The following is a 25,884-nucleotide window of genomic DNA, read 5'->3' as shown; positions in this document are numbered from 1 at the left end:
ATATATATATATATACACTCACTCCAAAAAAGCGGTATACTTAAAATTTGGAAAATGTTACCAAATTTCAAATAACGATAATTTCGAAAATAATAAAAATAGAATAATTTCCAAAAAATGAAAATAAAGCTATTGAAATTTCTTCTTGAAGAGTCTATTTATTTCAATATCGTGAGATAAATTTATTAAAAATAGAGAATGACAAAACGAGAGCATTCAAAAAGTCTGTTTGTGCTGACTGCACTTTTGCACTAGTTCAGAAGTTGTCTTTTTTGCTCGACATTGGAAGAAAAAAGACAACCTCTAAACTAGTGCAAGAGTGTATATATATATATATATATATACAAACTATGTAAACTACTGACATTTTTGTCTAACCTACCTCTATACTTTTTTATGAACACATTTTATTTTCATATTTTTATTGCATGTAATAACTTGCACAATAAAACATGTTTTAATTTTCACTATATAAACTTTTTCTTAAACTACCGGGAACGTCTAAAAAATCGTTCGAATCTTTACACTAAATATTCTGTATATCATTAATTTACATATCATTTTTAGCAATTTCTCCGCTAGCTCCGTCTCACGATGAGAGTCTCACCTCGTATTTTTTGATTAGTCTACACGTCATCTCTTCCTCGAATTTTGGGTAAATTATCACTTTGTAGCCTTGCACGATCGATTTTAGGTTCATTACTATTCCGCCGATCCAATGAAGTGGTGAGAACCACAATAAAACCGTAGAGGTCGCATTCAGCATCCTATTCTCGATGCTGATTAAGAGAGCGTAATTGGACAGTTCGACGCCTTTCGGCATTCCAGTGGAACCTGAGGTATGTATAATGCATACTGTTTGCTTGATGTTATCAGGCTCGAAAAATTGAAAATTTGCTGCTTCCGCATCGCTGTACATGCTTAAAATGTCAGAAAATGCAATTGCGTCTGGATAATCGCCGAAAACCACAATATTGGGATTGAAGCAGTTCTCTTTTGTCGCTTTTAAAATAACGTTCACGACTTTTTCGTTACAGAAAATCACTTTCGGAGTAGTCAGTTGCATGACATGCAATGATGTTTCTAATGACAAATAGCACATAAGTATTAGAGCATAAGAGGAAAAATATGGGACTTTGAATCTAGCATTCTGCTATAACTAACATAAGTAAGAAATCTCGCCATTCCGCAAATTCTGAATTTGATGAACTTTTGAATATATTGTATATAGTCTGGGTCAAAATAAAAGACATAAAACAAATATTAAGTATAAAAATTCTAAATAACATAAATGCTATATACTTATATATTACTTATATACATATAATTAAAATAATTATATAAATAAATAAAAACAAAATTTGATTAATATAAAATAGACAAAGTTATATTTGCGCATGCGCTATCATTAAAATTTTATTTTCTCTGACCTTCAATCAAACATAAAGCAATGTTTTTAATTGCATAGTAACAGAACTTACGCAGGTCCATACTATCATCCCACGGATTAAAGATAGCATTGATATAAATTGCTGCCAAGCAGGGCACAATGGAATTGAGATGACTATGTGTACACACACTGACAACATCACCAGGTTTGATTCCTTGTTTTCTTAGCCACAACGCGCATCTCACTACTTTGTCTTGTAGCTCCGTATACGTAACTACTTTCTCAGTGCATGCATCCAACTATAAAATTATTGCTATTAATATATTATTATTCGTATTATTAGTAATCAAAAAGTATCACACTTTATCAAATTGACCTAACAATATTTTTGAGTAAATGTTTACCTTTACACAGACCGCACGAATCGACTTGACCCTGATATATGTTGTCAAGGTTATCCTTTTGAGTGACTTTCAGAAGGTTTTAACCATTGCTCAATTTTTATTTAAAATTTATTAAAAAATGTAGTTTGAAAAGTGCAGTCGTTTTATACATTACATTTTTATTAATTTACTAGACAACACAACGCGCGCTTTGCGCGCGCCATTGGTATTGTTTTTTTTTTTTATTTTATAACTGTCAAATTGTTAATCTTTGCGATGACAGTTGCTTGATACTTTCAGTTTCACAAAGCGACTCGAGATAAACAATCAGCACCGCAGAAAAACGGCAACAATACTTGCGAGAATGCCCTTTTTAAAAAGGGACATAATTTTAATTACCGAATTTCTATTAAGTATTACATAATTTTGATTCGCCGAATTAATATTACGAACATTGTTAGAGTAGAAAATAAAAATACAAAATATTAATGTTTAATTCGAAATACTACGAAGGGCACCACCATATAATCGTCTTTCCGTTTTTCTATATATACGCATGCGCCTTCTTCACCTTTTGCCTTTTGTTAGACACACAAAGAGAATTCGAGTATATTTATTTTGTGTTATCAAATTACAGAAAGGTCTTTTATTCCTATTAATAAAGAGATTGGCCTGTATACAAAATAGTGCTTTTTATTTATCTGCGGACCTGCACACGTAGCTCAAGTATTTTAAAAAGACGAGACGTGTAATTTTGATAAGAAAGAAATTAACTATAAGAGGTTATGGGCCCAGTGTAAAATTCATTTCAGTTGTAAAGAACAGTTTAAAACTACGGAAAGATAGATGGGTAGCAAAGCACATCAAACAATTAACGGGTGAACTAGGTTGGCCTATTTAGAAACATAAAATCAGAGATCTGCTTGACTACCATGAAGGTGCGCTGGACGTGATCGACAATAAATTGGTGAAACCGGAACTCTTAGAAGCAAATGCTACGGAAGTTCAATTTAAACAACATAAAGAAAAATGTTATTTGTATCGTAAGGCAAATAGCTACGCTAAGTCAATGATCACAAGTTCAGTTACAGATGCAGTGTATCAAAAAATCATGGACAAAGAGACGGTACATGATGCATGGGAAGCGTTAAAACAACAATTTGAAGCAACATCCAAAGACCAGTTATTCAAGATATGTACGGACTTTTTTGCATTCAATTAGACTTCAGGAAAAGATGTTTCTACACATTCTGCAAAGTTAAGAAGCTTATGGAATTAATTAAACAACAGACTTGTAGCTAGAGACGAGAATGCATTACCAGGTTTGCTATTAACATGTAAAACACTACACATTTTGCCTAACAACTTTGAAACGTTTAAGTCTAGTTAGATGCTACTAACTAAGGATTAAGAAAAAACATTTAATGAATTAACAATACAGCTATGTATGTTTGAGAGAAATTTCAGAAAAAAATATAGACAGCGAGAAGTTTGTTCAAGAAGCATTAGTAACAAAAGCAGATAACAAGAAGCAAGAAGGCAAATCTAAATATGGAATTAAAAGTTTAAGAAAAGAAGATAACTGTAATTACTGCAAGAAGAAGAGACATTGGGTAGGATTGTAGAAAGTGGATAGCCGATGGATGACCAGCCAAAAATAAAGTAACAACTGATGCTCAGAGCAATGCGCTTAATACCAATGTAGCTCTTACTTCTGTTTGCAATGAGATATGTGCAAATGAAATAAATTCAACAGATTGGTGGATTGATAACAGGGCAACCAAACATGTAACAAACTGCTTAAATTTGTTTGTTGAGTTCAAGAAGTTAGAAAGTCCATGTAATATAAAGGCTGCTGAAAAAGAAACTCTTAGGGCTCTTGGAAAAGGAGCCATTCAAATTTTGTCAAGGTTCACAAAGTCAAATTTTAACATTAAAAGACGTATGGTATGTTCCAAAAATTTCAAAATATTTATTTTCTGTTTTAGCAGCACAAGATAATAATTAAAATAGTGAATTCAAGTCTACGGTTACAAGGTGCTGGCTTAAGGTTAATGGCAAAACAGTGCTGTATGGAAATCGTAAAGTATTTAAAACTCTGTACAAGACAGCCATCAAACCAATTGTTCCAAAAAGACAGACAGAAATAAATATTACTGATACAGATAATTCAAGTTTGCAGTTATATCATGAAAGAATGGGACATCAAGATAAGCAACATGTCAAAACAGTGCTTGACAAAGAGTTAAGCATTAAAGTTAAATTGAGCAAAGAATTATGTGAATTATGTATTTTTGAAAAAGCAACCCGTTTACTGTTCGGCACCAGTAAGAAAACAACCAAGCCTGGAGAACTAATGTCGACTGATGTATGTGGACCTTTCGATGAATTTTTTAAAAAGTAGCGTTATTTAGTTGTGTTTAAAGATAGTTACACAAAAATTCGCTATGGCTTTTTTGTAAGAGAGAAGTCAGAAGTCAAAAACGTACTAAAGCAGATAATTGCACATGCAAAGATTCAGGGACATTCGATCAAGGAATTATTGAGCGACAATGGTGGAGAATTCGACAATGAAGAAGTTAGGCTATTCTTACTTGAAAATAAGATCACACAGAGATTGACAGCACCATTTACACCTGAACAGAATGGTGGTAGTGAGCGAGAAAATTGCACAACAATCGAGATGGCAAGGGCCTTCAAATATTTAAATACAGATATTAAATTTCCTGAAGCAATTTGAGCTGAATTAGTAAATTCAGCAGTGTATATTCTAAACAAAACTGGAAAGTTATCTGAAGAAGGCTTTAGTCCGTATGAGCTCTGGATGGACAAAAAACCAAGAATAAAATATTTACGCATAATCGGATCTGTTTGCTATGTTCATATTCCAACTCAGAAACGAAGAAAGATGGGCAAAAAAGCTATAAAAAGATATCTAGTAGGATATGATGGTGACAAAAGATATTGAGTTTGTGTAAAAGAAAAATGTAAAGTCATTTTATCTAAAGATATACAATTCCAGGAAAAATGAGAGAATGTCAAGAAAGAATTAAGTTGTCATTTCGAGATATCAAATCTAAAAATTTGAATGAAGAAGAAGACCAAAACAATGAAGATTTAAATAAAGAAGAAGAAGAGCAAAACGATGAAGATTTAAATAAAGAAGAAGAGCAAAACAATGAAGATTTAAATAAAGAAGAAGAGCAAACTGATAAAGCTTTCATTGAAAAAAACTCCGAGTTGTTATCCAGACGATGTCTCAGAGACCGCTCAACATTGAAGAAACCGAAAAAACTTAATGATTTTTAAAGCCACAATCTCCACTTGATTCCTCTCGACCAATAGAGCCAAACGCGATGTTATTGCGACAATTATGAAGGAAAGAACATTTTGGAAAGGAATTTGAATCCTATGGTTGGGATCTCAAAAACTCCCCCTGTTCCTTCTCTTAACATCCCCTGTAAAGAAATAGGCGAGAAAAATATTGGTCCGAAAGTCGGCTGAATCGGGACTCGAACCCGAGACCTTCCGCTTGCCGGGCGACTGCTCTTCCAACTGAGCTATTCAGACACTTACGAATAAATACTTTTCTCAATGTTTATACCCCCCCACCCCCCAAAGCGTCGTAATTAGGTCCAGACGCGACGAACAATAATGCGAATAATTATTTAGTCAGCTCTTTTAATTTTTAAAGCCACAATCTCCACTTGATTCCTCTCGACCAATAGAGCCAAACGCGATGTTATTGCGACAATTATGAAGGAAAGAACATTTTGGAAAGGAATTTGAATCCTATGGTTGGGATCTCAAAAATTCCCCCTGTTCCTTCTCTTAACATCCCCTGTAAAGAAATAGGAGAAAAATATTGGTCCGAAAGTCGGCTGAATCGGGACTCGAACCCGAGACCTTCCGCTTGCCGGGCGACTGCTCTTCCAACTGAGCTATTCAGACTTAATGATTTTGTTATGATGGCCGAAGAATTCGTGAACAAAATAAAAAATCTTGAAACATTTAAAGAAGCTTTAAATAGTAAACAAAGTGCTAAATGGAGGACAGCTATGGACAGAAAAATGGCCTCACTAAAAGAAACTTATACTTGAAAACTAGCATGTCTGCCAGAAGGGGCAAAAACAATACCATGTAAATGGGTTTATCGATTGAAGACATGCTGATGGTACTATTGACAAATATAAAGTAAGATTAGTTGTCAGAGGATTACCCAACGTCAAGGCATTGATTTTAGTCAAACATTCAGTCCAGTAGCAAAGATGAGAACGATACATTCAATTTTAAGTATTGTTGTAAATGAAAAGATGCATCTTGCACAATTTAATGTGTCAACAGCATTCTTATATGGAGAACTTGAAGAAATCATCTATATAAGACAGCCAGAAAAATACGACGATAACTCAGGCAGAGTCTATGAACTCAAGAAAAACATGTACGGCACCAAGCAGGCACCAAGATGTTGGTACAAGCGTTTTGATAGTTTTCTTTCTAAATTGGAATTCAAAGTAAGTGAAGCCGATTCATGTCTGTACATTCAAGAGAAAAATGGCAAAAAACTAATTCTAGTAGTGTACATGGATCATGGATTAATTAGAGCAATTAATCTTCAAGATCTCGAAGTTTTTCTTGAAGAACTAAAATTAGAATTCAAGATAATTTCAAAGAAGGCAAAATACTCTTTCTAGGATTTGAAATTAAACAAAAAGAAAATAGCATTAAATTAAGTTGACAAAACTATGCAAAAAGAATTTTAGAACGTTTCAATTTTTCAAATTGTAAGTCAATTTCAACGCCAATGCTAAAGAATCCTGAAACTTCAAAAACAGGGAAAGATAATGTCAAAAAGCACAAATTTCCCTACAGACAAGCAGTTCATTGATGTACCTGATGTTTGGTACGAGACCAGATCTGGCTTACAGCGTAGGATTTTTCTCAAGATCACTTGAAAATTCATCCAGAAGATATAGTTAAAGTCAAGAGAATGTTCCAATATGTTGCTGGAACCATCGATTTGGGAATAGTCTATTGTTATAACAAAAATAAAGGTTCCCATTCTTGAGAAATTTTATAAAACACTTTACTCAATTAATGAGACAGATAAACTTTTATTAAAATGAGTAACAATTACAAAGAAGTTTATTAAAAATAACCCTGATATTCTATTTGTACGAGCAGATAAAGAAAACATAACTGTAGCCTTAAATGAATTAGATCAAAGACCATGATCACAAAATAACCGGAATTTATTCATAAAAAGAAAAATACATGTTTATTCTTCAAAATTCAAGTTGTCCCCTTTAAAGTAGTCCCCGTCGGCTGCGATGCACTTGTGTCAGCGTTTGATCCACCCCTCGAAGCTTTTCTGGAAGTCGGTTTTTGGTATAGCCATTAGTGCCTCCAGCGATTTTAGCTTTATTGCCTCCACACTCTCAAAACGAGTTCCTCGTAGTGGTTTTTTGAGTCGATCGAATAGGAAGAAGTCACATGGTGCCAGATCAGGTGAATTGAGCGGTTGTTAAATGGTACTTGTGTTGTTTTTGACGAGAAACTCACGAATAATCAACGCATTATGAGATGGCGCATTATCGTCATGGAGAATCCACGAGTTGTTGCCCCACAAAGTAGGTCTTTTTTTGCGGATAGCTTCGCGTAACTGTTTCATAACTCCTAGGTAATATTCTTTGTTGACTGTCTGGCCTTTTGGGAGGAATTCATGATGAACGACACCATTGTAATCAATGAAAACCGTAAGCATGACTTTTTTCTTTGATTGAAATCGACGCGGTTTTTTGGGTCTTGACTCATCATTAGCTCGCCATTCACTTGATTGATATCGTGTTTGCGTGTCGTACTCATACACCCACGTCTCGTCACCTGTAATTATGCGTTGGATGACTGTTGGGTCGGAATCGACCATGGAAACCATCTCTTTTGAAATTTCAGCGCGATGCAATTTTTGCACGAAATTCAGTTCTTTTGGCACCAATCTTGCAGTGACTCGCCTTAGACCCAAATCCTTACGCAAAATGCTCTGAACGGATCCGAATGATATGTTGGTGGTCTCAGCTATCTCCCTTATCGTCAATTTGCGATTTTCGATCAACAATTGTCGGATTTCATCAACGTTTTCATCAGTTTTCGATGTCGATGGCCTCCCAGGACGAGCATCGTCCTCAACAGCCTCACGACCACTTTTGAAGCGTTCATACCACTGGTACACCTGTGTTTTCGATAGAGTATTGTCACCATAACACTTTTGTAACATTTTTAATGTGTCGGAACACGTAATTTCATTTTTACAGCAAAATTTAATGCAAGTACGTTGTTTAAGTTTTGAATCCATTGTAAAAAATCGCCGCAACGTAAAAACTTGATGTAAACAAATTACTGTCATAAAGGTAAATGAACAGCTGATAAGCAGAAACTTGGCATGGGTGTCCGTAACAGTGCTGCCAACGTGACACAAACAACAGAATTCAAAACCGATAAGCCCGCGAGGTTTAAATTAAAAATTCCGGTTATTTTTTGATCATGGTATGACTAAGATGAGCGAACTTTTCTCAGACAAAGATACATATAAAACTGTAAAGAAAGATTCTACCAAAAAACTAATCGACAATCTAAGATTCAATCTAATGAGATGGAAAAAGAAAAATTTCATTAGTGAAGAGTCTTACAAATATTTACTGGCAAACGACAGCTTACTACCTAGAGTCTACGGACTGCCAAAAGTCCACAAAGTGGGATGCCCGTTAAGATTAATTGTATCCTCTATTAACAGCCCGCTATACAAATTAGCAACCTTTCTTCATAATATTTTAATAAAAAGCATTTCAAAAGCAGACAGTTTTATTATAGACAGTTTTCAATTGGTGGAAAAGTTAAAGAACATAAGTTGGGGACAGGATTACGAACTAGTCTCCTTAGATGTAATTTCTTTATTTACCAACATCCCTTTGGATTTGGCCCTAAAAAGCATTTCTAATAAATGGTCACTAATTTCTGAAAATATTACTTTCTCTCAAGAAGAATTTATGACGGCAATTAGCTTCACACTTAATTCTACTTTTTTCAAATTTAATCAGATCTATTATAAACAGAATTTTGGCAGTCCGATAAGCTCACCCCTTTCCTCAATCATTGCAGATATTACTTTGCAAGACTTAACAAGGGCCTTGAGTTTATTAACATTCAAACCATTATTTTATTACAGATATGTAGACAACGTCATTTTGGCTGCTTCTAGTGATTCAATAGATAAAGTTCTTACTGCATTTAATTCTATACATAAGAGATTACAATTTACTGTGGAAAAAAGTACCAAAAGTAACGGCGTTATCAAATCTTAGTTGTTTATACACACGCCGGCGAATAGGCAATATTTAGATTATATATAAACAGAGAAAGGTATAGAGTCGAAGGGTCTGAATAAGCTCAGATGGAAAGTCGCCCGGCAAGCGAAAGGTAGTATATATTAACTATAAGAAACATAATTTCAATTCGCCAAATTTCTATTATGTACATAAATTTAATTCGCCGGATTTCTATTATATACATAATATACATTTATCGAATTTTCATTATATACATAATATTAATTCGCCAAATTTCAATTATGTACATAATTTTAATTCCCGAATTTCTATTATGTATATAATTTTAGTTACCGAATTTCTATTATATGTATGTACATAATTTTAATTTTTCTATTATATACATGATTTTAATTAATCGAATTTCTATTACGTACATAATATTAATTCTCCGAATTTCTATTATGAACATTATTTTAATTCGCCGAATTCCTATTATGTACACAAATATAATACATCGAATTTATATTACAAACATAATAAAAATTTACCGAATTCCCATTATGTATATAATATGAATTTATCAAGTTTCTATTATGTACATAATGTTAATTCGCCGAATTTCTATTATAAATATATAATAAAAATACAGGAATTATATTTATGTATACGTAATAGAAATTTGGTAAATTAAAATTATGTACTTAAATAATAGAAATTCGAGAATTAATATTATGTACATATAATAGAAATTTGATAAATTAAAATCATAATTATATGATAAAAATTCGATGATTTAAATATATGTACGTTTGTACATATAAGAGAAATTTGGTAACTAAATACTAAGACTAACTCAAGGCTCTTTAATATTAAATATGAATCCAACTAAGGAAGTGTTTATATCTCAAACCACTCGGATGCTTCGTTTGTCTTTAAACCAAACTCGATATGTTTTGGATGTATCAGAGTACTCAATGAATATTCCTTCTTTTGTTCTGGGATCAAGCTTTCCAATGTTTGGCCTTGTATTTAAACAGAAAACCTTATAGCTGAACTCTCTGAGATAACTCACATCTGGTATCTTATTATGCCAGCTCTCAAACGGGATTTTTTTCACGAGGTAAGAGGTCGGACATCTGTTTCTCAAATAATTAACGGTATTTACCGCTTTGCGATTGAAGCTTATGCTTCGGCCCACATAAAGTTCGGTAGGTTCGCCTAAATGAGCAAACATCTTGCGACGTTATCAGGATTCGATTATTTCTTTCCGGTATCCCGTTTTGTTGAGGATGGTGCGGAACGGTCAATCTTCTTGCAATGCCGGTCTTCTTTAGGTAATCGTCGTATCTTACATTGTCGAACTCATTATCAGATTGAAGGAATTTTATCTTCTTTCCTTTCTAGTTTTCAAACATCGCTTTGACTTCCTTAAATGCATCAAACACCTCATCCTTTATCTTCAGAAACCTAACCTCGCACCACCTGGATGCGTCGTCGATAAAAGTAGCAAAGTACTTAGCCTTTCCCAACGACTCACATCGGTGTGCACTATATCGAGTAGATCGCTTCTTCTTACGGATTTTCTGGATGTGGGTAGAGCGGCCATCTTACCTTTCAAACAGATCTCGCACGGAGCGCTGTCGTTGACCTCAAGTAAGTCGATTCCTTGTATTCGACCTTTCCTCCATGATGCATACATGTCCTTGTACAATAGTTTAAGTGGCCAAGCCTTCTGTGCCACATTTCGGCGGATGATTGATGAGCTTGTTCTAATTCTGATTTCGCCGTTCGTCCTCCGATGATTCGATCCTGCGTGGGCTTGATCTTTTTGCGTACAAAATACAAATCGCCTACTCTATCAGCGACCATTTTCACGCTTCTGTAGCCGTTTACAACTTTTGCTAAACTTTTACTAAAAACGACCTTGAAATTACGATCGGTTATCTTTACTACTAAAATTAAATTTGATCTTAAATCTGCAATGTGTAAAGTGTTATCAGGATTAAATTCTTGCTTTCACCGTATACGTCAACAATTATTCCTGCTGTTCTTTTTGCAATAATATCGCAGTTTAAATTGTTCGCCAAACTCACCTTAGCTCCGTCAAATTCAACGACAGTAGTAAATACCTTCATATCGTTTGCCAAGTGTGAGGTGGCACCGCTGTCAAGGCACCAGCTTCTTTTCCGTTCGCCGAATTTTTGACAATATCCTTTTTCCTATTGCATTCAGCGGCTTTATGACCCACTTCGTGGCACTTGTGGCATCGAAACTTAAATTCGTTTTTGTCGGTGTTGCTTGCTTTGTTCGACTTCTTATGTACATCCTTAGGCCTTGCCGGTGGACGCTTCTTTCAATAATTCTTCAGCTGAACATAGCGTTCTGCAGTGCGTTTCCGGATTCGTTCCTTCGAGCTTCGAATTCCTCCAGGATCTTCACTCTTAGAGTTTCAGGAGTGGGCAATTCGTCTCTGGATTCAATGGCGCACCTGAAATTTTCAAAGTTAGATAGCATGCTATAAAGCAGCATTATCGACAATAGACCCTTGTTGATTTCTATCTCCATCTCTTCGAGCTTGTCTACAGTGTCAAAAAATTTGTTAACGTGCTCTCTGACGTCCGCGCCGTCCTCCATGCGTAATAGCGTGAGTTATTTTAATAGCGTCGCTTTCTGCGCGGGACTTCTGGACTGATATATACCTTCTAATCTGAGCCATACGTCGCGAGACGTTTCACATCCTTTAATTAATTTTAATTCGGAAGGATTAATTGATAATATAATATCTGACTTAGCTTAGTGTCGCCTTTTTTCTAATTTTCCAAGGCTGCTAATGTCATCGCCTCCTTTGTTGCGTCCGGCCTTTCTAGTTCGCCGCTGACATGCATTCGTTAGTAATGCTTGCATCTGTAGCTTCCATGTATCGAAATTTTCACGAGTCAACGCTTTGATCCGCACTGCGGAATTCATTTTTGACGATTCTGTATTAGTCCGTAGAAACACACAACAACCAGAATAATATATATGTTATAATCACTCGTTCGAAACGTGTACACAATAATTATTGCGCTTCGATGTCTGGGCCCATAACCTGTTTGGGCAATCGAAATAACAAAGAACACGCCGGAATATAGTTCACACTTAATGTATTTCGATAAACACAAATAGAAGTGTCCTGGGAGAATACAATAAACCCGAGCACGATAAAACATATCAGATAAGATGTAGTGTATATAGAAAGCGACCGCAAAACTACGCGCGGTACGAGGAGCTTGCGACGCAAGTGTTGTTAGTAGAGTGGAGGGAGATCGAGAGAGCGACCGCTGTCCACGAATGCCATCTGAGTCCGGGAATCGGAATGCCCAACAGGAAGATCTTTAGATCTCTAAGATCAGATTTGAAAAAGTCTTAGTAGTACACCGAGAATAATACGTGTCTTGTGCACGACCTTTGACTATATAAGAATGGACTGCTTGTAGCTAACTTCACGCGTGTTCCAAGATCTACAGAGCCACCAGTACCCAAGAACTAAAAATGTACAGTTTGTGCTGTGCATCTGTGAGGCACGGTGTGTCATTTCTAGGTTAGCTAAAGGTTATTAATATATTAACTGTATCTTCAAGACGCAAAAATAAGGAAAGTATTAACAAAGAAGTATCGACTTTAAATGTCAATAATATTAATATTGATGATTTTGAAATTTTATTGCAATATATTGATGCTACAGCTAATCATGCCATAATATACATATTTGGATTTGTCAAAAAAAATGTACTTAAAAAATTACAGTGTAAAGAGTGTATAAGCATTCTTTCACAATTACCAAGAGTTGACTCTTTTTTTATTGCACTTAAATCAAAAGGATTTTTAACATTTCCTAGCCAAGACACATATAAAATTATATTTACTGCAGAGAAAATTTTTAATATCAATAGAATAAGCAATAATTTACATAAAAAAAATATTTTGACACATTTAATTATACAAACTATGAGACATCTTGATATGTCTAATATTTTTCAGGAACATACGAAAACATGCGAAATTATAGAAAATTACATTTATTTCTTAATAAAATTAATTCTAGAAATATTTTTCAAAATTAAACTTAATTATTATGGTAAAACAGTTAATTTGAATTTACATTCATTGTTTGTAAGAAAAACACTCACAAAAACCATTAATTTTAAAGGGCAATAAAATAAATATAAAAATAAAAATATATATGTCCAGTTTTTTTTGTTTTGTTTCCTTTATACACACATTTTATTAATAACGCGCGCTTTTGGGTACTGGGATGTTGAAACATGTTGGCTCGCAAAAGTGCTATAGTTTATGCAGGCCGCTAGCAGTCCATTCTTATATAGTCAAAGTGCACGACTGTTTATTTCCAACAAAAAATTAATTTTCGTTGAAAATGTACACAGCAACATCCGCGTATAAATTTTAAGGCCTTCCTTAGTCGGTAACTAAAATTATACATATACATAATAGAAATTCGGAAATTAGGACGTAATAGAAATACGGTGAATTAAAATTATGTACATAACAGAAATTTGGCGAATTTTTATGTGCACAATTCTCCTGTAATTATCCCTTACAACATTAACTTGTACACGCTCTTACTTTAGAGACTGTATAATGGAAATTCGCTTACTTACATTCTGCTCTGCTGTCCTCTTGACATTAGCATTAGGTTAAATGACAGCAAATGCATTCCATATTTTATAGGAATATGATTTTCCGAATGTGTACAAATACGCGCACGAATGCAGAACAAAAAATAATTAATATCTTAATGTATTTATATAAAATTTATATATAATAGTATATTGTGTATCAAGTGCGGAAAGTTGACAATTGGTCACGAGTGCAGGGGATGGATGCACGAGCCGAAAGCGAGTGCGACCACCCCACACGAGTGAACAATTGTCAATCCGCACGTGATACACATACTATTTTGTATTACAAGTGCAGGCAAAGTGACTGTTTCTGCGCGTTTTCTGTGCGCAAGGCGGCCGATCGCACGCCGCCATCTTGCCGCGGCACGGTGGGAGAATAGTGTTCAATATATTGCCTACGGTTTCAGCCGTATACAATGACTTTTAACGCGGCTGAGCCGTAGATAATGGCTTTGAACGCGGCTTATTCACTCAGCGCGTCGCCGCTAGATGGCGGCGGGGGAAATCGGCCACTTCTCGCACAGAAAACATGCACCGAAAGTGCCACTTTGCCTGCACGTGTAATACAAATTTTATTTAGACAACTATTAAACTTAACCCTCTCAACAACTGCTCGGTGCTATGAATCTAATGCATAACAACGGCAAATCGAGATAGCTAATCAGCATTACGGAAAATCGAAGACAATGTCAATAACATGCCTTTTCTTAGAAAGGGGACTAGACAACACAAGGTTGCACTTCGCGCGCGCCATTGGTATTGTTTTTATTTGTATTTTATAACTGTCAAATTATTAATCTTGGCGATGACAGAACTTGATACTTCCAATTTAATAACAAAGCGAATTGAGATAAACAATCAGCACCGCAGAAAAGCGGCAACAATACTTGCGAGAATGCCTTTTTTAAAATAGACATAATTTTAATTTCCGAAATTCTATTATGTATTACATAATTTTAATTAGCCGAATTAATATTACGAACATAATTTTAATTTGCCAAATTTAAATTACAAAAACATAATTTTAATTCGTCAAATTTCTATTATGTAATAATTCCCGAATTTATATTATATATTATATATATAATAAATAGAAATTCACCGAATTTCCATTATGTATGTATATAATTTTAATTTCTCGAATTTCCATTATGTTCTAATTGATTTCCAAATTTCTATTATGTTGTATACATAATTTTAATTCTCAAATATCTATTATGTATATAAATTTAATTCACCAAATTTTTGTTAGGTACATATTAATTCGCCACATTTTTATTATGTAGATAATTTTAATTCGCCGAATTTCTAATATGCATATAATAAAAATATAGGAATTAAAATTATGTACGTAATAGAAATTAAGTGAATTAAAATTATGTACATAATAGAAATTTAGGCATTAATATTATGTACATAATAGAAATTTGATGAATTAAAATCATGTACATGATAGAAATTCGGTGAAATAAAATTATGTACATCATAGAAATGTAATAAATTAAAATTATGTACATAATAGAAATTTGGAAAATTAAGATAATGTACATAATAGAAATTTGGCGAATTAAAATTATGTATAGGTACAGTCTGTAAAGTAAGAGCTTGTACGGCATAAATGGCAGTTGGCTTCAAATATCTTAGTTTTTTTGTGAATGCTTTGTCACAAAAGATTCAGTCGAACTTTTACCTGAGAAACACATTAACCGCCATGAGTGCCGCATACATATCGCCCTACGAGGCTGTGTTTCTTTGTTCTCATCCAAAAGGACCAAAAATGTCATATTCAGCGGCTGCTATATACATGGGAAAGTCAAAATCATTTGTCGCTAAGTGGGTTCAGCAATATAAGAAGACCAAAAATATCGATGACTTGATAGGCCAGAACATGGCTTGATAGGCAAAGTGACGCCGAACATGGAAAAAGAAATTGTGAATTTGTTTGAGCGGAACCCGACCTTAACATTGCGACAAGGAGCAGCAAAATTAAAACAGAAGGATATAGAAGTATTACATACTACTATTCGAATCCATCTCCATGCGCATAACGTCGAATATCGAAGCACAATGAAGAAACCACTGTTAGGCGAAAAACATGTGACAAAAAGACTCGCTTGGGCAAAGGAGAATTTGGACCAAGATTGGAGCAACGTGGCCATCGTTGTCGCCAAATGCAAATCTCATTGAAAATGTGTGGGCATATCAGTGTTCCAATTAGGGACCGGCTGTACGCGCATGCGCGAGCATGCGGCCACAGTGAAGTATCTCGTATTAGAAAAAAGAGGCACTGTTAGCCGGCTACATTGAAAATACTTTTAAAAAATTTTCAACATATTAAAAAATTAAATATATATACATATATATTTAAAATTTAATTATTTAATATATATAAATTATAATAAAAAATAAAAAAAAAGAGGATAAAAATGATATAAAATAAAACACTTTATACATAAATAAAATAATCTTTTTTTTGGCAGAAATTTCAAAGAATACCAACATTTATTGCAAGGATAAAAAAAACGGCCAAAAATCTTACCAGTATTCATTAACAATAACAAAGTTAATAAATTATAATAAGAATTGAAATAAATAAAAGTTATAATTATTAATTATAAAATTATATATATTATATTTTATCTGAAATTTAATTATAATTTTTTTCGTTAAATTATAAAAACCGAAATAATATTGTACAGTATTCAATAATTATAAAAAATAAAATTGCACAGCACTTATTAATTAGAAAAAAAATTGCATATTTTTTCTTAAATTAAAATCATTAATAAAAAAATAATAATGCATAATATATATATGATACTTATGTATCACAGATATATTAAATGATATATATATAATATTCTGCTATAATACCCTATTGTTCACGATCCCGCCAAACTGCGTATATGTGCGTCACTGTATCTCTCTAGCCGCGCATGCGCAAAAGCGCGCATGCGCGTACAGCCGGTCCCTAATCGGAACACTGGGGCATATCTCAAGCACAAGCTTTGATGAAAAAGAATGCGCACTTTGAAGTAGCTGACACGACAAATTCGTCTCATTTGGAGGTCTTTACCGAACGAACGCATAATCAACTTACAATTAGTGAAAAGTATGCCTCGGAGATGCCAGGCAATTATTAATGCCGGACTGGACTCAATATTAATGGTATAGCATTTTTCTTCTCATGGAGAACAACAAATCTATGTATTTAAAAATCATTAAAAATAAATTTTTCTACACATTGTAGCGGAATTGCGACCGCTCAAGTAAGTGAGATCTATATATATACAAGGATAGATACCGCAGGCTTATCGGCGGACGATATTCGTCTCGGTTTCTTTTACGCGCGATCACGGCGAAATATACATATCCGCTTATCTCCTGCGGAACGCTATGAAGCGGGTGGTCGATTTATTTGTTTATCAAAAGAAAGGATTGACCAGCGACCGACGGAAATCGGCGACCCTTTGATTTTTCAGTATACAAATGACGAGCTCGACGCTCGTCAAGGAGTTCTCAGCTCAACCTAGTCGAGTAAAGATCGCGTTCCGGTGTAACCCTCGGCACAAATAAAGAAGATATTATACTTATGTTTTACGTTTACCTCGTACCTAAGTTCCCCTTCCCCTTTCTCCCGTAATTATCCCTTACAACATTAACTCGTACACGCTCTTATTTTAGAGACTGTATAATGGAAATTCGCTTACTTACATTCTGCTCTGCTGTTCTCTTGGCAATAGCATTAAATTGAATGACAGCAAATTCATTCCATATTTCATATGAATATGATCTTCCAAATATGTACGAATACGCGAATAAATGCAGAACAAAAAATAATTAATATATTAATATATTTATATAAAATTTATATATAAATTTTATTTAGACAACTAGGTATCAAACTTAACCCTTTCAATAACTGCTCGGTGCTATGAATCTAACGCATAACAACGACAAATCGAGACAGCCAATCAGCATCGCGGAAAAGCGACAACAATATCAATAACATGCCTTTTTTAGAAAGGGGACCAGCACGCAGCGCGCGCGGTAGTGCGCGCTTTCCTCAATAATATATTTATATAAAAATATTTTTTTTGATATCTTAGAATTTAAGAAAATTAAAACAACCACGGACTTTTGTCAAAATATTCAAAATTTCATAAAAAATAAATCTTTTCATTGCCAAATTTAATACAAATTATTTTATAATAATAGTAATTGACAGTATAAATAACAGATGACAATACATAAAAGGCCATACAAAAATTGAAAAAAATGATTTCATGAAAATTATAAAATTTATTCTATCTTCAACATTTTTCACATTAATAATATAACATATAAACAAATTTATGGAACCCCCATGGGCTCTCCTCTGTATTCGATGATTGCAGATATTGTCATGCAAGATTTAGAGACAACAATATTCAACACGCTTAACATAAATGCGACTTTCTATTACCGATACGTAGATGATATTTTAATGTGTATTCCGGAAGATCAAGTCACATGCATTTTTAATAGTTTTAACGAATATCATGATAGGTTGAAATTTACAATGGAACGAGAGGAGAATCGGTGTATAAATTTTCTAGATATATCAATCATAATCAAGAAAAATATGATACTTATTGATTGATTTCAAAAGAAGACATTCTCAGGAAGAACACTTTCCTTTTATTCCAGCCATCCAATGTGCCATAAAATAAGTATTATATATAATTTAGTTGATCGGGCCCTATTACTGTCACATCCTATGTATCATAGCAAAAATTTAATATTAATTATTGACATTTTATTAAACAACGGTTATCCTCTCAGACTCATTTTTAATGAAATCAATTGAAGATTAAAATTTCTACTTACGAATAAATTAAATTCAGATAAAACTTATATTACAAACAAATATGATAACAATAACAATAATAATAATAAGAAATATATGGCTATACTGTATATAGAAAGAATATCAGAGCTAATAGCATTAAAGCTTAGAAAGTCTAATGTAATATTAGGTTATAGATGTTTAAAAAATCTAAATGGTATTATAAAGGCACAAAAAGACATTGTCAATCGTCAGAATAATGCGGGCATAGTTTATTAAATTAGTTGTAACAATTGTGATGCGACATATATTGGGCAAACAAAACGGCAATTATGTACTAGATTAAAGGAACATAAAAATAATATAAAACTAGATTCAGCGAGACATTCAGTTGTATCGGAGCATATATTGAATACTACCCATACTTTCAATTGGGAAGATACGAGAATTATTGACCGGGGAAAAAATTATCATAAAAGATTGATATCTGAAATGTTATATATTAAAGAAGAAAAAAATAGCATCAATTTACAAAAAGACACGGAACATCTTGACATTGCCTATTTTGATTTATTAAAAAAGTTGTCGATGTCATCCTAATATAATAATAAACTTATAACCTTGCGGATTATAGCAATAGATTGATTAGACTCGTTTATCAGTTGGAACTTCCTTCGGTACTTGTTAACAATGTTTAAAATAAGTTCTATCAGTTTGACACACAAGTAAGTGGACCACTATTAATTTATATTTAGTGCAGTCATAAGGTTTTTTAACAATGGACCATATAAAGCATAATTATATATAAATATAAAAAAATTTTTTGTATAGCTCAAAATTAACACTATTTAAATATGGTACCATGGAAAGAGCTTGTGACGGGGTAATAACTGACAGCTTAAGGAATCCTGATAATCGTGTTCTTTGCGTTTTAACAGAATGAGATCCGAATTATTCAGCAATGTATTTAAATCACACGTAGTGGTAACCAGATCATAGTCTTTGCGTTGTTTGATTGTGCATAAGAATGCGTTTCGAATTAATTTCATGTCTTTCCAACTATTATAGATTTCGAACATTATTATTCTTTACGAAATTATGTACCGAGGAAGACTGTCGTAACAGTCGAAACGTATACGTTTTATTTATTTTATTTTATGTCAATAAATTAATTATTTTTTACATCTAAATAATTTGCTCGTTTTTAAGTTGGCCTGTTTATGTATGTTCTTTTTTATTATACTAATAGTCTATTTATAAAAAAAAAATTATTCCGATATCTTACTAAAATTTGTAGAAGTTAGAGTAACCACGAACATTTTTTGAAAAATTAAAATTGCATTAAAATTAAAATTACAGCATGAATTTTTATGGATAATAAATAAAAATGCTGTACTACTTTACTTGTATCTCAAATTGGGACATTGTAAGTCGAACAGTTTTCGAGATATTTTAATTTAAAAAAATAGATGGGCATATTCAAACACACATACATACATACACAATACACACACTTATATATACATTAGGACATTTTTTAAATGTAATTTTTCCTTGATTTAAAACATTCTGAATACATTGGCGTATTAATCTAAAAATATATTCTTTCACAAAAGCAATGCTTCCTCTATGAAAAAGCAAAACTTTTTAATTATTTCCATTATCAAATCTCGACAAACCGTAATACCGACAAATCAAAATCCCGATAAACCGTATTTCCGACAAACCAAAATTCCGACAAACCATATTCCCAACAAATCAAAATCCCGACAAACCGAATTTCCGACAAATCGTATTCCCGACAAACTAAAATCCCGACAAATCGTATTTCCGACAAACTGAAATACTGACAAACCGTATTCATCCCGACAAACCGAAATCCCAACAAATCGTATTTTTGACAAACTGAAATACCGACAAATCGTATTCATTTCGACAAAAAAACCGTATTTCCGACAAACTGAAATCCTGACAAAGCGTATTCCCGACAAACCGAAATCCTGACAAACAGGTTTAATTAATTTTTAAAGTTTGTATATAAATTATTCTATTACTTTATTTTTATTTTATTTTTTAAAACTTTATTTTACTTTTAATAATTCATAAATTATGTCAATAAAACAAAATCACCCCGTTATCTATTAATTCTTTATATCTTCTTTATATCTCTTTCCATTATCTATTCTTTGCATTTTCTTTAGTTTTAAAATAAAATATTTGAAAGATGTTAATTTTAATAATATTTAAACATTTAATATATATGGAACATTCCATACCAAGTGGGTCATTTTTATTATTTCAAAAAAGCGACATTTTATTTTTTATTTTTAAAAGCTAAATTTTATCCTTAGCATTTATACTCTTACTTACAATTAGTAAGAGTTACATAATGATTTTATAGTTTAAAAATCACAACTTATCTATTCTATCTCGATATCAAATGTGTGCTTAACAATATATAATAAAACTAAAATCGTTAAATTGATTTACCATTTTGAATTTTAAACACCGAAATTCAAATTCCGACTAAAAACTCGTTGAGTTATATGCAATTTATGCGTGCAAAGCCCAAATCCTTCATATGGAATTAAGCACATAACTGACATATCAAGATAGAATGAGATGCCATTTCCAAACCATAAAAAATAAAAGATTTTAATGTAGGGATGTTAAGAATAAAATTAAACTGTAAAAAATGGAAATAAAAAAGTCGATTTTTTCAATAAAGAGGGCTCACTTGACATGGAATGCTCAATATATGTACATATAATATGTATATTAAACAATATTATTGCCTAATATTAATATGCATGAAATATTAATATGCATTTTATTTGTTTCTTCTTTTTTCTTCACCTCCCATTTTCTCTCTCTTTCTTAATCTCCTTTTTTCCTATTCTTCGTTATCTCTAATTTTAAAGTTTCTTCTTCTTCTCTTCTCTCTTTCCTTTTTTCTATTTCCTTTTCTTTCTATTATTAATATTATATATATTATATATTATTTATATAATATTGTATATACTATATTTAATGTGTATATATATGTATATTATTATATAATATATTATATATATTACCTCTTATTTCTTAACCTTTGTTCTTTGCATTAATCCCACTCACGATATGTCACGAGATGTCATCGAACTGTCACCGAACTTTCAACGATTACGTCCACATATCTCTCTCTCTCTCTCTCTCTCTCTCTCTCTCTCACACACGAAAGCATCGACCACTAATCACATACGCGGAAAAGGGCAACAATACAAGCGATACTAAACACACATTTCATGCGTATCATGACTTTTCATAAAGAAAAGAAGGATTAAAGAAGGAATTGGATACATTTCAACTATATTTTAAAGTACGTTTTATAAAATAAAATCATTCATTTATATGTATAGTAAATCGAAAATATGGGCAGAAAAGATTATACATAGAAAATTTCACATGAATTTGCAACTTTTGTCACGCAGAGTGAGGTTTAACACCTTTATATTTGCAAGACCTAAAGTTGCAAATGCAAATTGAATATTTCAAATATAGATTTCGTTTGACATTGAAAGCACCGGACAATGAGGGTGGATCTTGTTTCGTAAAAGTTGCGAATCTATGTTAAATTTTTTATATATAAACTGTTTCCGCCCATGCTTTCGCTTTACTATACGTAAATAGATAAATTAATTTTATAAAATGTACGTGTGGTGTATGAAAATTGCAGATAATCGAAAATTTTTTATTAATAACTTTTTAATAAATATTATTAGCGATGGCTAAAACTTTTTTCATGTTACTCAAGACAATTTATGTCAATGTCAAGGTGATAAAAATGATCTGTGTAAAGATAAATATTTACCCTTTTGAATATTTAGGAACCAATCCACGATGACAGGACCTAGCGTGCTCATATCTCAACAAGAATAAAGTTACATAAAAAATAATAAAAATATTATAATAAACTAAATTTGCAATTAAATTTTAAGCAAATGTAACAAAATTTAGATTATCTATCGATTTTTTTCAATTGCATACATAAGAATTATTGGTTTATACAATATATCCATATTTTATATTTCTTATGAACTTGATAGATCTGTGATTAATCAAACCAAACATTTCTATCATTGTTTTTTTTAACAAATTTTATACAATTTTAAATATATTCTTTTATTTTATGACTTAATTCTATAACTTGATTATGTACCCATAAAAAAAGTTGAAAAGTTGAAAAGTTCTTTTTGCTAAAATGTTTTACATTGATGTCACGAATAAAGATTGACTTACATGTGCAATTTTATCTCCATTACTCTTCATTTTGATCCATATTAATTCTGAAAGGCTGTTATACTTAGTTACATAAGGCGACATTTTTCCTTTATAAATATTATTTTGCACAGTAAAATCCTAAAATTGATGAATGAGTTTGTTACTTTAAATAACAGTTATAATTTTGCGTGTCAATAAAATTGCAATACATCTTTAATTTGTGTGTTTTACATCCTATTAACGGTCTCTTTTATTTAAACATTATATAAAATATTATATAAAAATTATATTAAAAAATTATTCATAATATTTGCGCGACTATTTTTGTACTTACTCTCAAATTATTTGTAGCCATCTCTCCAAAGATATACAAATTTTATATCCCAAATATAAAGTGAAAAATATGATTATAAACCGACGTAGTAATTTGGCGATATACACAATCACAAATAATTGTATTCAATTGTTCTATGATCTTGTTCTATTTTATCGTCTTATTTTACTTAACTGTAAAAACTGATTATTAATATAATATAAATATATAAGATAAATAGTTTTTATGAGTAAAATTACGTTATTGATTACATTTAAGTATATTTTTAAAAATATAGCTGAGAAAAGAGTATGCCTAATAGTACCGTTTGTTAAATCGAATTTCTACTGTATTTCTAGTTTTGAAACTTTCGCGGTCTTTGGAATCATCAATGCAAAAGTTTCCGGATGGATACCGCATGGTTGAACAGCGTAATGCCGACGTTTCGCAAACGTTGCAGTTTGCATCTTCAGAGCTGAGAGCTCCGATATTGAGCCTTCTTGGGTTGTGGTCCTTATATATATTATGAGAGATCTTTCATCTACGGAAAAGTATTCCGTTAATAACTGCGACAAAGGTTATCAAAGAAACCCTATTTGGCACACTGCCCTTAATATACACTCACACCACTAACCGGCGTCATAACGGAATACTTTTCCGTGGATGAAAGACCTCCCATAATATATATAAGGATCACAACCCAAGAAGTTTCAATATCAGAGCTCTCAGCCCTGAAGATGCAAACTGCAACGTTTGCGAAACATCGGCATTACGCTGTTCAACCACGCGGCATCCATCCGGAAACCTTTTGCATTGATGATTCTACTGTATTTCTTCAACACAGTTTAAATATTTTAATATATTAACACTATTGTATTATTTTTGTTTTTTTAAGGCTTCTATTGATGAGCGTTAATAAGTTTATTTTGTATTATTTTTATGTATTGTGTTCGGCACTCAGTGTTTAAGCTATCATATTGAGAAAGATAAGCAATTACTTATTATTAAAATATTTTTTCATCTTATTTAATACTGCATATGAAAACAATGCAAAATATGTTTCAAGATTAAAATATTTTTGAAAAGGTCAGTATTTATTATTGTAGCTATATATATATATATATATATATATATATACAGGGTGACCCATTTTAACTTAGGCAGCCAAATAACTCGAAAAATAAGCACACTACAAAAAAATGTTTACAATCAAAATTTCGTCATTTCGAGGGGGACGTACAATGACGTTAACATCAGCCCCCTCACCTCTCTCCCTGGGCGGTGAGGGGGGGCAAGTTTGAAATTTTAAATGGGAACCCCTATTTTTTATTGCATATTCGGAATCTTTGGCTAAAAACACATACAATTTGTCTGAAACATTTTTCTCGATTCATGATAGATGGCGCTGTAATCGACAAAATTCAATTTCTTCGATTTTTCTTACTGAGAACCCATGCTTCTGCAATACATTAACAATAAAAATACCACGTTTTCATTGTTAATACTCGAAATTAGTCTTAAAACAAACTTTTCATTATTTTATATTACTCATTAATTACTTCTCAAGAAATTGCTTTTAGCGTAACTTGCCCTTTAGGCAACTTGAATGGTCCAAAGTACCGCACAAGAAACGCCCAATTACCTGCGGCGAGTGCACACTTAGTGCGCACTCCATTTAGTGCCAAAGTCACAAGTGTTTATGTATTTTTTTAACATTTGTACTCTGATAAAATTCTGGTAAAATGGCAAATTATACTCCTACAGAAGTAGTCGATATTTTTATAACCTTTGGTGAATGTGGTAGAAATTACAGACTTACTGCCCGTACTTATGCGGAGCGATTCCCAAATCGCCGCCATCCTACTGATCAACAAATTATAAACATTGAAAGAAGATCTCGTAATAATCCACTTCATCGCGAAAGGCGAAGGAATAGACTTCATAATAATAATGACCCTAGATTGCTCGCAGTTTTGGCTATGGTTCATCAAAATCCCCATATTAGTACCCGTCAAATAGAACGAGAACTGAGAATCCCTCAAACTACGGCACATAGATTGTTACGATCAGTCAATTACCATCCGTATCATATTACTCTGGTACAGGAATTAAGTGAGGCCGACTACGTACTCAGAGTACAATTTTGTAGATGGGCTCTTGAGATGTTAGATCAGAATCCAGATTTTTTTAGTAATATTTGTTTCAGTGATGAAGCAACATTAATCAGCAATGGTAGTCTCAATAGACATAATTGCCACTATTGGTCACCAGAAAATCCACATTGGTATCGTGAGGTGCTTAATCAACATCGTTGGAGTTTGTATGTATGGGTAGGCATTTGCAATGGCCAAGTTATTGGACCTCATTTTTTTGAACGTCCAATTAATAGTCCAATGTATTTAGACTTCCTCGAAAATGATTTGCCAGCATACCTAGAGAATGTTCCCCTTGCAGTTAGACTAAATTTATGGTATCAACAAGATGATGCTCTTGCTGATTATGCTCGTCTTGTACGGATGTTTTTGAATCAAAGGTTCCCAAATCGGTGGATAGGGCGGGGTGGACCAGTTCTGTGGCCTCCGAGATCACCGGATTTGAACCCTCTTGATTTCTTTTTATGGGGATACGTTAAAGATGCAGTGTATAGTGAAGCTCCAACGACAAGATTGAATATGATGGAAAGAATAAGAAGAGCTTGTGAAG

The 25,884-nt window shown here is 32.7% G+C and overlaps 1 protein-coding gene across 5 annotated transcripts in view; it reads right to left on the bottom strand.

The window, feature by feature from the left end:
* The window catches only part of LOC114931318 (uncharacterized), a 47,502-nt gene that overhangs the window by 18,570 nt on the left and 3,048 nt on the right, over positions 1 to 25,884 (bottom strand). For 3 of the 5 annotated variants that reach the window (XM_029303297.2, XM_029303300.1, XM_085488185.1), the window contains exons 2-5: positions 23,203 to 23,375; positions 22,887 to 23,006; positions 1,482 to 1,689; positions 608 to 1,083 (exon numbers count right to left, since the gene is read on the bottom strand). In XM_029303297.2, the coding sequence (XP_029159130.2) occupies positions 608 to 1,083; positions 1,482 to 1,689; positions 22,887 to 23,006; positions 23,203 to 23,223 (825 nt within the window). In that variant the 5' untranslated portion in view covers positions 23,224 to 23,375. Of the gene's footprint in view, positions 1 to 607; positions 1,084 to 1,481; positions 1,690 to 15,795; positions 15,952 to 22,886; positions 23,007 to 23,202; positions 23,385 to 25,884 lie in introns of those variants that run through there. The other 2 variants (XM_029303298.2, XM_029303299.2) reach the window with 2 other exon arrangements.

The sequence above is a fragment of the Nylanderia fulva genome, unplaced genomic scaffold (assembly GCF_048542155.1).
Source record: "Nylanderia fulva isolate GAGA-0341 unplaced genomic scaffold, ASM4854215v1 Scaffold65, whole genome shotgun sequence".
Lineage (NCBI taxonomy): Eukaryota > Metazoa > Arthropoda > Insecta > Hymenoptera > Formicidae > Nylanderia > Nylanderia fulva.
This window is presented reverse-complemented; position numbering and strand designations above follow the sequence as displayed.